This window comes from Typopeltis vanoorti, chromosome 5 (assembly GCF_054136105.1).
Source record: "Typopeltis vanoorti isolate ZY-2024b chromosome 5, IOZ_Tvanoo_1.0, whole genome shotgun sequence".
In the NCBI taxonomy this organism is placed as follows: domain Eukaryota; kingdom Metazoa; phylum Arthropoda; class Arachnida; order Uropygi; family Thelyphonidae; genus Typopeltis; species Typopeltis vanoorti.
In genome coordinates, this window is record NC_143553.1 from 9,793,229 (window position 1) to 9,809,222 (window position 15,994).

General features: G+C 37.6%; 1 protein-coding gene across 3 annotated transcripts in view; it reads left to right on the forward strand.

Annotated features, from left to right (window-relative positions):
* LOC150106221 (protein tyrosine phosphatase domain-containing protein 1-like) overlaps positions 1-15,994 on the forward strand; it is a 719,641-nt gene that overhangs the window by 310,824 nt on the left and 392,823 nt on the right. For all 3 annotated transcript variants that reach the window (XM_090392247.1, XM_090392246.1, XM_090392248.1), the window contains exon 6: positions 14,173-14,194. In XM_090392247.1, coding sequence (XP_090248373.1) covers positions 14,173-14,194 — 22 coding nt within the window. The remainder of the gene's footprint in view (positions 1-14,172; positions 14,195-15,994) is intronic.

Here is a 15,994-nt window from a genome sequence, read left to right on the forward strand (position 1 = left end):
GTGTACTCCTGTCCACCCTTAGCCCCCCCCCTTTTCCCTGCTCCTCTTGCACACCCATTCTCTCATTTTCTATACTCATACCACTCACTTACCCTTTCATAACCACCTCTTCAATCTCTCCTTTCTTACTCTCCCGCTCTTCCACATCACTTCCCACTCGATCTGATTCATTCTCTCTATTCACTTCTCTACCTTCCAGCAGCAGTCTCTCCAGGCGACTCGCACAATAACCACTCAAATACAGTCCATCACTCCCATACAGGTCATTTTGTCTCTCAAACTCATTCCACACATTAACAAACTGTACTTCCATCTCCTCACACAATTCAGCCAGCATATCATTCATAATCTTTGCTCTCTGCCTCATTTCACCACTGTCATACCTAGGCAACACGCTAACTACCCTTCCTGTCACACTATTCTCTTTTATCCTTCTGAGCAGCCTCCTGATATCCATTCTGAACCCCTTTTTTGTCCTTTCTCAAATCATTCATACCTATTAATACTATTAACTCTTTTGCTCGCTTCTGCTTCATATCCAATGCCTCAATCACTCTGCTCATTTTGCCGCCTGGAAAACATACCTTGTGCATTCTATCCTCCAGCACTCCTTTAATTATGGATTCGCCATACGACGCCACGCGCTCATCTTTCGTTAACTCTTTCGTGCCATCATTATTTATTTTAATAGTTTTTACCTGAATTTTCTTAATTTCATACTTCATCCATTTCATTTCTTGCCTCATCCAATCCAATTCAACTTCCGAATCTCGCGACACACTCTCTCTATCATTCAATCTTTCTAACTTTATAACTCTCGACCCCTCTTCTCACCTTCACTTTCATTCATCCTTCTTTGTTTCCGTACTTTCGGTCCAACATGCGTCCAACTTTTGCTATCATTCATCCCATTTTCACACTCATTCATCTTTCTTTGTTTCCGTACTTTTGTTCAACATGCGTTCAACTTTCGCTATCATTCTTCCCATTTTCACACTCATTCATCTTTCTTTGTTTCTGTTCTTTCAGTCCAACATGTGCCGAACTTTCGCTATCATTCATTCTTTATTCATTCTTTTTTTTGCTATCATTTGCCATTCTTTCGATTTTTTTTCACTTTCGATTTCTGGGTCACGCTATTTCTAGTTTCATTCATTCTCTCAATTTCATTTCCTTCCATCACTCTCACCTCACTTTTGTCCCTTTTAACATCCGTTACAGTTTTCAAATCGCTCTTTTTCTTTTTTACTGATTTTTTAACATTTTTTCACTTCTCTTTCTCACCATTCATTTTTTCCTAGTTCAGGTCACACTTCGCACACACCCTCCTTCCATCCTCACCAAATATCCACAAATCATTTATATAATCAAAAGAATACATATAACAGACCTCACACTTAATGAAACAACTGAAATCTAAATTAAAAATCATGGAATGACAATGCCACTGGCATTTTTTGTAGGTTACTAAGTCTAATAAGTTTTAAAGCTTCTGTTGATTCCAAAAACAATCTCTCCAACTTATGACTTTTGTGTAGCACGTTTGTTTTCTTCCATCTGATCCTGTGTAAAGAGGTATCAAAGGTATATTCTGCTAGAAATGACTTGCCATAACGATAGTGCTAGATGCATTTTTTATGTTCACCAAGGCAGATGTCTGCACGGTTAGCTGAATGGTTATGCTCTCCGCAACCATATGCTTAGGAAAGGAGTGTCCTGTGTTTAATTCTCATCGTCGATGTGAGGAGCTAAGGATCTTTCTCAGACATAGCCAAGTTAGCCGGTCTTGGGAGTGAACTGCAGTTTTTTTTCCCCCAGTTTATCTGGAGTTTTTCCTCCTACAAAGCAGGCAAACTGGTCTTAAGAACACAACACTTCACAGACAATTAGACATGGTTGAGCACGCGGGGCTAACGACCGCACCTCGTAGTGAGTTAGGAAATCCAAAAACAGGAGGCCAAGGCCCTACATGGGGCTATAGTGCCAATAGAAGAAGAAGGCAGATGTCAACAGTTCTTCTTATCTGTCCATAGTAAGCCCAGTCACATGAACAGGGCACTTCATAAACTCCTGGATGTGATAAAGAAGGGAGTTTGTCCTTAGGTGAACAGATGAGAGTTGCCAATTTGAAATAAGATTTAAATACAGTGCATAGCTGATATTTATTGATAACTCTAGATTTCTTTTCAGAGGTTCTTTGAATGTTTGGGATGGTAAGAGTTTTGCTGCGGTCTTGTGTGGTAGGCAATGAAGGGGATTTCTGGGAAACATTTAGTATTTTTTCGATCCTATGGAGATTGAAGGTGTGATGTAAGTGAGTGAGTTCAGTAGCATGATCATTGTCATTGGAACAAATAGCTCTGGCTCTGTGAGTTAGCGTTTTTAGGATACCGTACTGTGAGGTGGATGATGGTGTGACTGTTTATGCAGATATTTCCCTGTATGTGTGGGTTTTCTATAAACAGAAAAAGATAAGGAATTTTGCAATGGAACAGGAAGCTAATGACTGTCTGTCCTTCCTGAATACACTAATCACACAGCTTCCAGATGGTTCCTTATCTTTTTCCTGTTTATAGAAAACCCACACATACAAGGAGATTGCACAAACAGTCATGCCATCATCCAGCTCAACAGTTATGATATCCTAAAAACACTAACTCACAGAGCTAGAGCTATTTGTTCCAATGGTAATGCTCTTATTGCTGAACTCACTCAATTATGTCACACTTTCCTAGCTAATGGCTATAATCTCCATAGAATAGAAAAAATACTAAATGCTCCCCAGAAATCCCATCCATTGCCTAACACACAAGACCACAGCAAAAACTGTTACCATCTCATACATTCAAAGAACTTCTGAAAAGATATCTAGAGTTCTCAATAATTTATCAGCTACGCACTATATTTAAACCTTATGTCAAATTAGCAACTCTCATCTCTTCACCTAAGAACAAACTCTCTTCTTTATCACATCCAGGAGTTTATGAAGTGCCATATTCTTGTAAATGAGCTTCCTATGAACAGACAAGGAGGACTGTTGACATCTGCCTTGGTGAACATAAAAAAAATAGATTTTGCACTATCGTTATGGCAAGTTGGGTCTAGCAGACCATGCCTTAGATACTCCTTCCCACAGGATCAGATAGAAGAAAACAAAACTGTTACACAGAAGTCATAGAGATAGTTTTTGGAATCAACAGAAGCTTTAAAACATACTCCAAACCTCAACAAGTAGAGCAGTATAAATTTACCAAAAATCTGTGAAACAGTCATTTTAAGATCTAATTAATATTTGTTTTCTCTATTTTTCCAACATAGATGGCATCTAATTAGGACTTTAGTTCCTTGTGTTGTCAGTTCCAATTTTTTTAAAACTAGTCCTATTATTATACCAATGAGACTTGGTTCATTAGTTCTCTGTGACAAACTGTTTTTGGGCTCTGAAGATGCTGGATATAATATCAGCAAATAAGTTAATAAATATTATTTCCTTATTCTATGTTGTCACTCTTTATCGAATTCTGTACTGTTCATTAGAGAGTACCACTGTCGTCAAACCAATACCAGATCCTGATTCTTGCTAACCTCTACATTTCAACAATAATACCTGACACACACACAGAAAGTATTTTACCTTGGATATAATAAATGTTAAAGATACCAAGCTATTTTAAACCTGGTTTTACTCCATTTCCCAAGTAAGTAAACAGACAAACAAGTCAAGTTTGCACCTGCAAGTGTTGCAAGTCTAGCTGATCCTACAGGTAGTGCAAGATTATACCCAAGTTAAAATACTTTCTACATTTATATCTCCTCCTGAGATTTTTATTTAATAAGGTTAAAACACCTTATGGTAACTTGTTCTTGTAAAATACTTATAAGCTCTGTATTACTAAAATCTTGGTATTTCTAGCCTGGCTCCCACTGATGAGACCTCAATAAAGGTCGAAACCGGTCTGGGTAGTGGCCCCCTTGCCTTTAATACAAAACATCATACATCTCCTCTAGGAGATGTGCTTTGCATTAAGGGTAAATATTAAGATTAGTGATCAGAGCTTATTCTACTTTTACCATGAGTTGCCTTGGTCTTGCACTACCTGTAGGATCAGCTAGACTTGCAACACTTGCAGGCGCAAACTTGACTTGTTTGTCTGTTTGCTTACTTGGGAAATGGAGTAAAACCAGGTTTAAAATAGCCTGCCTTCTGAGCTTTTCACAATCACCATCTTCTTATAATTCCACACACCTTTCTTCATAGAATTACACATGTGACTGGCATCTACCCAGGTAATGATTTCATGGTTACTCTCACCAATAAGAGAGAAATTTGATGTCACTTTTATGACATCCCCTGATGAGATGATCAAATCCAAGACCATTGATCCTTGCATTGCTACTGTTGTATACTGCCCAAGGTAGTTGTCCCTCATAAACTTGAAATGTATTTTCTTTATTTCTTTTTGCTATCTTGTCATTCCAGTCTATATTGCTATAATTTAAATCGCCCATAATGATCACCCTTTATCTAATCACTTGGCTAATCTGAGAGGACCGTAACGAGTGTAGTGTTGGTTGGTTCTCCAGAAAAGATAAGTCTATTTTGAGTAATAATTTCAACTTTTCTTGAATTATAGTATTGTACTATTTATTTATGAGAATGAAGTGTGTCTTCATGATTGTTCTATTAAACAGAACACAATGGTGGTACTCACGAGGTCAACAACGAGGGCATCGATCAGTACGACTAAGCGAGCACCACGAAAATCAAACAGCATTAACGAAGTAGACTTTTCAAAATTGAGTCTATGTTGTGAGTGTAATATATTTGCATGACAGTGTATAAGGGATGTGTTTGTGGAGAGAATGGATGGAAGACGAGGGAAGGTCTGGATTTGTAGGAAGTGCAATATATTATTAGACTGAGGCAATAAATCCAAAACAGATTGAAAAGATAAAAGATGGTGTAAATGAAAGAAACGGATAGGAAACGAAGGCTAGTGAAACTGAAGGAGTGAAAGAATACAAGAATATAGAAGCGAAAGTTAGCAAAAGCAAGAATGTAGAAGCGAAAGTTAGTGATAAGGGAGCAAAAGAAAGTAGTTATAAGGAAACAGAAGTACGGTGCCAGAGAACAGGAGGTTGCAAGGCAGGAGTGCCAAAGAGTGAAATCATTAGACTGCAAGATTTGATGAAAAAGTTTATGAAAATGAAATGAGGAATATGTGGAGTGATATGAGACTTTCAGTGGAAACTAATGAAAGCATGTAAAAGAATGGAATGAAAGAAATAAGGGTAAAAGCGGTGACGAGAGACTCCAGGATAGCAGTGTATGGAGATTCCATAGTTAGAGTATTAGATAATAAGAGAATCTATGAGGTCTGCTATCCAGGAGGGAGAATGAACAGGATAATTCAGGCACTGGACATGAGGAGGAAATGAGCAAGAGAAGTGGTTGTCGTAGGAAAAATGATTTAAGTGAGTGTACTGATGAGGGAAAAGCATATACTACCATTTTCTTGGATTTTGCAAAGGCATTTGACAGGGTGCCACATGATAAGCTGATATTTAAGTTGCAGCACATGGGTTTAGATATCCTGTTAGTTAACCGGATTCAGGATTGGCTGTCTGATAGGTATCAGAGAGTTGTGTATGGTGGGGCAGTATCAGGGAGACAGAACATTACAAGTGGGATCCCACAGGGCTCACTACTGTGATCTCTATTGTTTAATCACTGACATTGTCAATGGATTGCAGGCCCCATAGAGGCCCTAAGCACTTAAAAGATTTTGGTGCCCCATATATATGTAATTCAAAATATAAACAATAATAAACCATGAAATAAATTTTTATTTTTCAAAATGAAACAAAACTTATAGCAAGATGGAAAATAATGTTTATTTTTGTATACTTCAACTTTATTTAGATTTGAAAAGTTTTCTCCTACTTTTTTAATTGCATAGTCTTTGATCAGATCCTCAAAATTAATCTTACATAACACATCTGCTTCTGTACTTAGTAGAGATAAGGCATTCAACCTGCCTTGTTGTATAGTTGTTCTGATGGGATTTTTAATATACTTCAACTGAGAAAATGAACGCTCAGCTGAGCAATTTGTGACCATTAATGTTAAAAATATACGAAAGGCAATGTCTACATTTGGAAAGGTGCACTCAATATTGTCTTCTACAATTATTTTATAAAGTTCAGCATGACTGAATCTTGTTTTTACATTTTTTGTTGCACTGAACTTATGGCACATATATGAGTGAAACTGCTGAAGCTCAGCTGAGTACTCTTTTAAGTACAACACTTAACTGGTCGATATGTGACAGATCTGGTGTTGAATCAACTGACAAACTAAAATAACCAGAAGATTTTACTTCAACAATAAGTGGACCTTTTGAGCCATCAGTTGAATGAGTTCCTTACAGGTGGCTTTGGACAGATAAGAAGGATTTCCTTTGCCACAATTTCCATATTTCGCAATGTGACCTGCTAAAAATAGATCAAACTGACTTATGAGCTCAAGCAGTCCTAACAAGTTCCCATTTTGCAATGATCCAAATCTTTCTTCTGTTCCTCAAAAAGCCAAGCCATGTTCAGCTAACGTACGAATAACAGCTATGACACGCCTCAGGACATGTTCCCAGTAATCATACTCTTCCTGAATTTGTTTTTCCAACTGTTGTCCCAACCCTACACCTTGTCTGCGAGTTAAGTATGTTAGCATAGAGTCTCGGTGAGTAGTGCTTTTTTTCATGTTGATCAATTACAATAGTATTTCGCCAGTCACTGAATCCTTCTCTTGTAAAAAAATGTGAGAAATTTTTAGGAGCAAACAGTTTACAAACAAAACAATAAACTGATCCCGTTGATGGTGAATACAATAACCACTCTCTATTGTATTCCTCACCATTGGCTTTTGTCCCAACAAAAAGTTTCTGCGAACAGTATCTTACTAGTTTGCCACTACTGAAATGTCGGTAAGACTTGTCAAATGGCCCATTGTGGTGTTGTCAGTCACTGGGTCCACAAGCAGTCCAATAAGCCACGTCATCAGCAGAGAAATCAAGCCACAACCCTGGATCTTTTGCTATATTTATTTCATCTTTTGCAGACCGAATCATTTCACCACCATCACCATGGCCGACTAAACTTTCATTTCCATCAATTATTTCAACCTCAGAATGTTTTGTAAAGCAACTTGCATCAACATTTGCAGTAGAGATATCAAGCGAATTTACAGACAAAGTGAGGTCAGTAGTGAGACATGCTAGATGAACCTACTTGTGACACCTTGATGATTCCAACATCATATTTTGAAGTGATCAAAGTGGTATTTGTGTCCACTTCTGATGACCGAGATTGGCTCTGATCAGGAATTGGTATATAATGTTGTGGAACTTGTGTGAAGAAATCAGTCAGCTTTGCAGTCTTGGAATCTAATTCCAAAGTCTCCTCGTTTCTTTTTTGATAATTTTCGCTTTTGTGCACCACTTAACTGAACACAATTCATCTTGGTTCTTGGGATCTGTTAAATACAGAAATAAAGATTATTTTGTTAAATATTAGATGGAAATCAACACAGTTACACATATCACAACCAAAATCATACGAACAATTTAATGTTCGGCTTACAGCTGAATCTTGTGCTTTCGTGCTGTAATTAACTCTTATTTTACCAGAATCACACTTCTGCGACAGCTAGGCCTTTTACCAGAAGCGCGTTTCTGAGACAACCAAGTGATTTGTTTTATATTTGGTTCTGGAGCCTTTTATAAGACATAATTTATTAAAACAAGACCTAAAACAAACAGGAAAATAAAAAATAAAATGGTTACATTAATTATAAAAAATTACCTCATTTGACACAAGTAGTGCCAGAAAGTTGTGAGTGATAATACGGTGTAAACGAACTGTCATGCACGTATTTAGAGTTTTATTAGGCTTTCTACACGTCATTATTTATTGAAACAAAGTAGGTAACAGTAAGAAAAGATAAAAACAATGAAAAACTAATTAAAAGTTAAATTAAATTCGTCATCTAACTAAAGACTTTCCATGATACCCTAAGCACGTGCTTATTTTGCTTAATGGTTAATCCAGCCCTGATTGCTGGGGGGATATTCAGTTGTTTGCAGATAATGTGAACATGTGAAGGGTTATTAGTAATAGTGCAGTTGCGACAGTCCTGCAAGAGGATTTGACTAAACTTAGACAGATGGGTAAATGAATGGGGATATCAGTTTATTGTAAAGCAGCAAAATGTAAAGTCTTGAAGTTGGGGATACATCGATGGGAGGCTGCATACTCGATTGGAGGAGCTATACTGAAGGAAGTAGAGGAGACAGGAGATCTGGGGTTCATGATTGATAGAAACCTGAAATTCAGGGGACATATTGCAAAGGTGGTGAAGGTAACACAAAGGATTGCTGCAATAATGAGAAAGACTGACCTGCAGAGATAAAAGAGTTATCATTCTGTAGTGTAAGACCCTGATCAGACCACACATAGACTGTTGTTCTCAAATTTGGTCCCCAGGATTTGAAGGGGATAAATTAACTGTGGAAAGGGTACAAAGGCAGATAACAAAGATGGTTTCAGGACTGTACAGTGTTAGTTATGAGGATCGGTTGAGGGAATGTGGACTGCAGAGTTTGGTGGATAGAAGAAGGAGAGGTGATATGATTGAGACTTTTAAACTGTTGAGAGGTAGTTACAGGGCATTGGGGAGTTCTTTCGGTTGGTGGAACAGCAGGAAAGAGCAATGACAAGGGGCCATTCCTAAAGTTGCAAAAGGAAGCTGTGAGTAAGAGGATGACAAGTGGTTTCTTTGTATGGAGCGTGGTTGAACCATGGAATGCATTGCCTGATACTGGTGAGAACAAGAATGGTCAATGAGTTCAAGGAGTGGTATGATAAACTGTGTTTCCTAGGAAGAACCTGCCATGATGAATCTTTTGATTCCATGAAGGCCTGAATAATAATATTTACAGCATTTATTAATTCAAATATACCAACAAAATATAGCATTCTCCTTAAGTACTGTTTTCTAATATATACTAAAACAAACATATTCGCTCCCATTTCCTCCACACAGATTTGGTTATTATTATTAACATCAGACCTCCATGAAGTTGGAGACTCATCATGGGAGGTACACACTATTGTACACAATGCTCATCCAACCATGCTTTAAATTGATTCAATTAGTCTACATTCACAACACAGTCAAGCAATGCATTCCACTCACCAATCACTATCCATGCAAAAAACCAATTCCTCGGTCCTCTGCTCACTCCCTCTTTATAGAGTTTCCAGTGGTGGCACCTTGTTCTGCCTCTCCCATTCCATGAAAAATCTCTTCCATGTCAACCTGATAACAACCCCTAACTAGTTTACAGTATATGTCTCTATTATATCCCCTCCCTCCTCCCCCTATTTGCAAGGCTTTGAAACTTACATTCTCTCAATCTGACCTCGTACCCCAACATTCCAAAGACCACTGACCACCTTCATGAATCTTCTCTAAATCCTTTCCAACATATCGTCATCACCATGTAAACCTAGTGAGCAAATCTGTGCACAAATAATCCATATGCTACTATGATAAGAAGTACTCTAACATTCAAGGATAAGGAAGTGATTGTACCACTGTATAAGGCACTGATCAGACCACACTTAGACTATTGTTCTCAAATTTTGTCCCCAGCATTTCAAGGGGATAAATGAACTGTGGAAAGGGTACAGAGATGGTTTCTGGACTGTACAATGTTAGTTATAAGGATCGGCTGAGGGACTGCAGAATTTGGTAGATAGAAGTAGTAAATAGAAGAAGTAGAGGTGATATGATTGAGACTTTTAAAATGTTGAGAGGTAGTTACAGGGTTGACTCTGGGGAGTTCTTATGCTGGGTAGAACAGTGGGAAGGAGCAGTGACAAGGAGCCATCCCTGGAAGTTGCAAAAGATAGCTGTGAGAAAGAGGGTGAGGAGTGGTTTCTTTGCATGGAGGATGGTTGAACCATGGAATGCATTGTCTGATAGAGTGGTGAGAGCAAGAATAGTCAATGAGTTCAAGGAGTGGTATGATATGATAGACTTTACGTTTCCTAGTAAGGACCTCCCACAATGAGTATTTTGACTCCATGGAGGCCTGAATAATAATAATAATGTAAGAGCAAATATCAGGAGGTTATTGAGAAGAGTGAAAGAAACAGTGTGATGGTAAAGGTTGTCAGTGTGCTGCCAATGTATGACAAGGATGAGTTGTGACGGAGAGCTGGAATCATGAAGTATGCTAGCAGAGCTGCATTAGGAGAAAAGAAGTTAGGAGACGTTAGGAGAGTACAGTTTGTGGATGTATGACGTGTTTGAGAGAAGAATGGAATTATACAGGTATGATGGGTTACATTTAAATGGATTTGGAGTGTGAGAATTTGGACTGTAGAATGTGTTGCTAAATGGAAGTACAGTGTGTGCTGCATGCAAGAGATCAAAAGTAAGAGATGAAAGGAAAGATCAGGAGAGTGGTATTGAAGAGACAGGAGTGCCTGGCAGTGGAAATGATGGTAGCGTGAGAGAAGAAGAGAGATCAAGAATGCAAGAGGAATAAGGGAAACGGGGAAGCCCATGAGGAAGGAGACATGGCATAGGGAGAGTGGATGTTGAAAGTAGCAGTGAATGTGTATATGGAGATTGAGTATATTGTGATGGGGGTGGGGAAGTTGAAACTGAGCATATATGTGGTGATAAAGGTGCTTGGGCAAGGGTGGTGGAGAAATTACAACCAACCAGTGGCTTGGATAGGACTGCTTATAGACCTAAAAATGAAGTGCTATGAAAATTCACAGTACTTCATTTCATCACCAGTGAAGATTCACAAATGTTACCAGTGGTCTTTGGAATGTGGATTATGAGGACAGATCAAGAGAAAGTAAATTGCAAATCCTCATGAATAGGAGGAAGTGTGTGTGGGGGGAATATGATTGAGATATATATAAGCTACTCATGGGTTGTTATCAGATTGACATGGAAGAGATTTTTCATAGAACGAGAGGGGGGATAGAACAAGAGGCCATCACTGAAAACTGTATAAAGAGAATGTGAGCAGAAGTTCTTTGCATGGAGAGTTGTTAGTGAGTGGAATGCATTGCTTGAGTGTGTTGTGAGGGTGGACACATTGAATCATTTTAAGGCACAGTTGGATGAGCATTTTGTGCATGAGTGTGTACCTCCCATGATGTTTCTCTGCCTTCATAGAGGTTGGATGTTTATAATAATAATAATAATCTTGTTATAAGTTTTATGGTCACTACTCTTTACTTTGCCAGGTCTATAGTAACACCTAATGATTTCATTCTGTTCTCCTCTGTGATACACTATGCTGCCTCAAATCACTGCCACCATTTTCCTATTTGCTTGGCTAATCTGCTTGTACATTTCATGGTCACTATTCTCCACATTGTGAGGTCTGTAGCAACATATGAGTAAGTATTTCATTCTGTTCACCTCTGGCTCATATACTACTTCAAAACATTGTGCTATTTCTCCCTTCTATTTCTATCTTGTATGGACGTATCTCCTTTTGTATCATAAATAGCACTCCACCTCCATTTTTCTCCTTCCTATCTGAATCGAAAATATCATACCCTTCATTCAACCAAAAAATGTTTGGTTGAATGAACTAAATTAATACAATCATTTCATTTTCCTTATTTCTGATTCTTCTAGCATTTGTTGTATACAAGCATAACAGATCACTTGGATCTATAAATTTTCCTGATGCCACTTATTAGATGTGACTTCTCCATGCTTTCTTCAGGTTATTTTGGGCCATCCTTGAAATATTTTCAAACAAACTGTTTCCCCTACATCTCAGGCAATTGCATTCCTTTCTTGTCTATTTGTACTTTCTTTCTCTTTGGGCATCATTTTTTTTTTCTCACGCTGAGCTTCCTCGTTTCCATGTCTGTCTTGCATTCTTGTTATCTACACTCATGCTACCCACTTCTCCATTCATAATCACCACTTCAATTCCTCCTTCCTTACTCTTCTGCTCATCCACTTTGCTTCTTACTTGCTTAGATCCATCTCAGTAGTCATTAATCTCCCTTCCAGCAATGATCTTTCCAAATAACTCACACCAAAACTATTCAAATACAGTCCATCTCTCTTATTCAGTCCAGTTCATCCTTCAAACTCATTCTGCACATTAATAAAGTTCACTCCTTTCTCTTCACACATTTCTGCTAACATACCATTCATAATCCTTTCTTTCCATCTCATCTCATGCCTGTCATACCTGGGCAACACACTGACTACTTTTCCTATTGCATTATTATCTTTTATTATTATTTCCCAAGACCTCATGGAGTCAAAGACTCATCTGGGAGGTCCCTTTATCACACACACACACATCTCATCATACCGTGTCTTAAACACACTCAAACTCCTTGCAGACACCACACTCTCAGGCAAGGCATTCTGATCATTCACAACTCTGCACGAAAAAAACCTGCCTCTCACTCTCCTATTCACATCCTCTTTATACAGTTTCCAGGGATGACCTCTGGTTCTCCCCTGATCTCCCACTATTCTCTGTAGTACTTCTCCACCAGTGATCTTATAACAACCCCTTACCAACTTGCAGGTCTCTATCATATCTCCCCCTCTTCCTTCTCTCCACCAGACTCTGCAAATTACATCTTCTCAATCTTTCCTCATACTCAACATTCCAGAGGTCAGAAACTACCTTAGTCAATTACCTTTGGACCCTTTCCAACATCTCTTCATCCTTCTGAAAACCCGGTGACCAAATCTGGGCACAATAGTCCATGTGTGGCCTAATCAAAGCTTTATACAATGGAACAAGAATCTCCCTACTTCTACAAGTCATTTTTCCTCCGCATCATTCCCAGAAGTCTTTGTGTTGTCTTCACAATTTTGGCAATGTGTCCCCTAAATTTTAGATTTTAAAATTTAGAATTTTAAAATTCTAAATTTTATCCTTCTCTACAACCTCCTGATATTCAGTCTTACTTTCTTTCATACTGACATCATACTTTTCAGTCTTCTTCACTCTTCCCTATCTATCTACAATTCTGTTCATTTCACTCTGCATCTGCTTTATCTCTTGCCTCATCTTCACCAACTCAGCTTTCAAATCTTGCATCACTATCTTACCATCAGTTGCACAAGCTCTTTTGCCACCATCCCTACCATGTGGAACACTTACTGCTGGTTTGTTTTTCACTTTGACTAAATAAACTTAGTTACTTATTATTAGCCCTAGATATGTTTTCCTCTTCTAACTCATTAACATGAGTGATAATCAATGCCTAAGTTTCCATACCAGCTTAATCTCCTTTCCTTATATCATTGATTGATAGACATAAATATTGTCAGTTTTTTTTTTTTTTTTTTTAATTTGGTCTAGTCACATCCAAACTTCCCATATCTGAAGATTTATCTATTCTAGTCGCAGACCAAAGGAACTTTTTCTAGGTAATTTTTTAGCTAGCTCCTGAGTTGGTTAAGCATTGGCATAAATAAATAGACTCTTTTCCTTCCAGAAACTCAGATTTTTCATCTTGCAATTCAGACAGTTATACATTATGATTTACCCATAATGTCAATATGCTGTTAAGGTTTAGGACTGTGTGATAGTGCAGTTGTCAGTGATCACTGATAAGTGCTAAGGATGAAGACTGGTTGTCCACTGATTTTCAAAAGTTAGTTAGGATTAGAAAAAAAGCTTAGTCTACTAATTTTGGAAATTAAAAGTTGGTGAGGACTTTGAGGATTTTTTTTTTTTTTGTAACAACTTTATTACCACTCCTGTATTGTTTTGCTACAGTTTCCTTTCTTCCTCCTCTTTCTTATTCAGGCAGTGATCTTTTAATTATTCAACCTTCATGTAACTGAACCTTCAGTTAATCAACTTTTGTTAGATTTACACATTACTCAACTTCTGGTACAACACCAGAAGTGTTGTACTATTTAACTCGTCCTCAACTATCATCTGACCAGCAAATTGATTTCCCAGTATATTTGGATAACTGGAGGTTTACTATTTGTGTGTCTCAGATTTTTACCATATATATTGTAATAGATTTTATTAATAGATATATTGTAACAGTTTTAATTTCCTTTAATTTCATTTTTTTTTTCAGCATTTTTCTACAATTTCAGATGGTAAGTGCTATTATATCTCACTGCATACTTTTTATAATTTTTGTCATTTTTATTATTATTCTTTTATCACATTTTTTCTATTAATTTTAAGACTTTACTAATGCTAGAAATGAGGAATTCCAATAGTTGATCAAATCTTACTTGTCAGCTACTGTGTGTGTAAGGAGAGAGAGAGAGAGATTACAAAATATTGATATAGCTAGTATGGATGTAGGGGTAAGAAACTAAGGAGCATTAAAGCAGTTTCTGAACATATATAGGAAAAAGGTGGATGTAGAGGTGAGAAACTGAGAGAACAGATTAAAGGATTTGAGAGCGAGGAAATGGAGCAGGGAAATAAGAGTAGTCAGAAAAGGATGAGAAGTGCAGCATGATATTCCTTATGTGGATTTTATGCTGCAGATAGAAAGTAATCTATCAGGTGATAACTTTTTCAGATTTGTTGATCCACCCCTCACAAAAATTTAGAGTTATAAGATTCTCATCCACTTCAGTACATCCGATCTTCTCTTATAAACATTCTCTTATAGAAGAACTATGGTGTATTAAAGATAATATATTACTTGATAGGTTACTTTCCATCCAAAATGACAGACCTTAGATAATTATTGTCCAAGCTCTGTCATTTTGGATCTAATAGAATTTCGTCATCAAGAGAGTATCGTTTCCTTATATAAAAGGAATTTCAGAATGGATTTCCAGGGTCTGATATAAAGAAAGGGGGGGAGGAGGAACTGATTTCTGGTTGGTCCATTAAAAAGCAAATTTTTTTATATACTTTCTTCCACTACAGTTAAACTTCCTCCTTTACACTTAATGCACTGTATTGCTTATCAAATTCCTTGTTCCAAACCCCCCCACACACACACATTTTGACTAGATAGTCCAAATGGAAAATTTCTAGCACAGAATATTTTTATATTATCTGTTATTAGAAGTAAACAGATATACTAATACAGGATCCTTTGGAACAATATTATTATTACGGGCATCTCCATGGAGTCAGTAGACTCCATGGAGATGCCCAAACTATCAAAACAATATCTATCATATCTGTTCTTGAATTCATTTACAGATGAAGAACTCACAACTGAGTCAGGCAATGTATCCCACTCATTCACCACCCTCCAGGCAAAAAACCTCATTCTCATACCCTTGTTCACCACACTTTTCCTTAATTTCCAGGGATGACCTCTTGTTCTTCCATCACTATCACACAGCTCAAACATTTCACCTGCATCAACCTTATAAAAACCTTTTAGTAATTTAAATGTTTCTATCATATCCCCTCTCCTCCACCTATCAACCAACCTCTGCAATTCTCAATCTATCAATGTAGGGAGCATTTTTTACATCGCTCAACAACTTAGTCACTCTCCTCTGAACTCTTTCCACAACCTCCTCATCTCCAAGGAATCCATGTGACCAGACCTGCGCACAGTAATCCAAATGTGGAAGTATCGACGCTTTATAAAGTGCAATAATAATAACTTCTTTATCTCTGGCGTGATAGTGTGTTCCTTAATAACCAAGTAATCCTATGTGCAGTCTTGGACACCTTAGCAATGTGTCCCCTGAACTTTATCTACCAACACCCCCAAGTCCCTAGCCTCATCAATCTCTTGGAGTACCGTTCCATCAGTGTAGTACACAGCTGGTAATCTTTTAATCCCAAAATGTATAACTTTGCACTTTTCCACATTGAACTGACATCCATTTCCTTTTGCCCATTTTACCAGCTTATTTAAATCATCCTGCAAACTCTCAACATCAGCTTGATTTTTTATTGCACTACCCAAC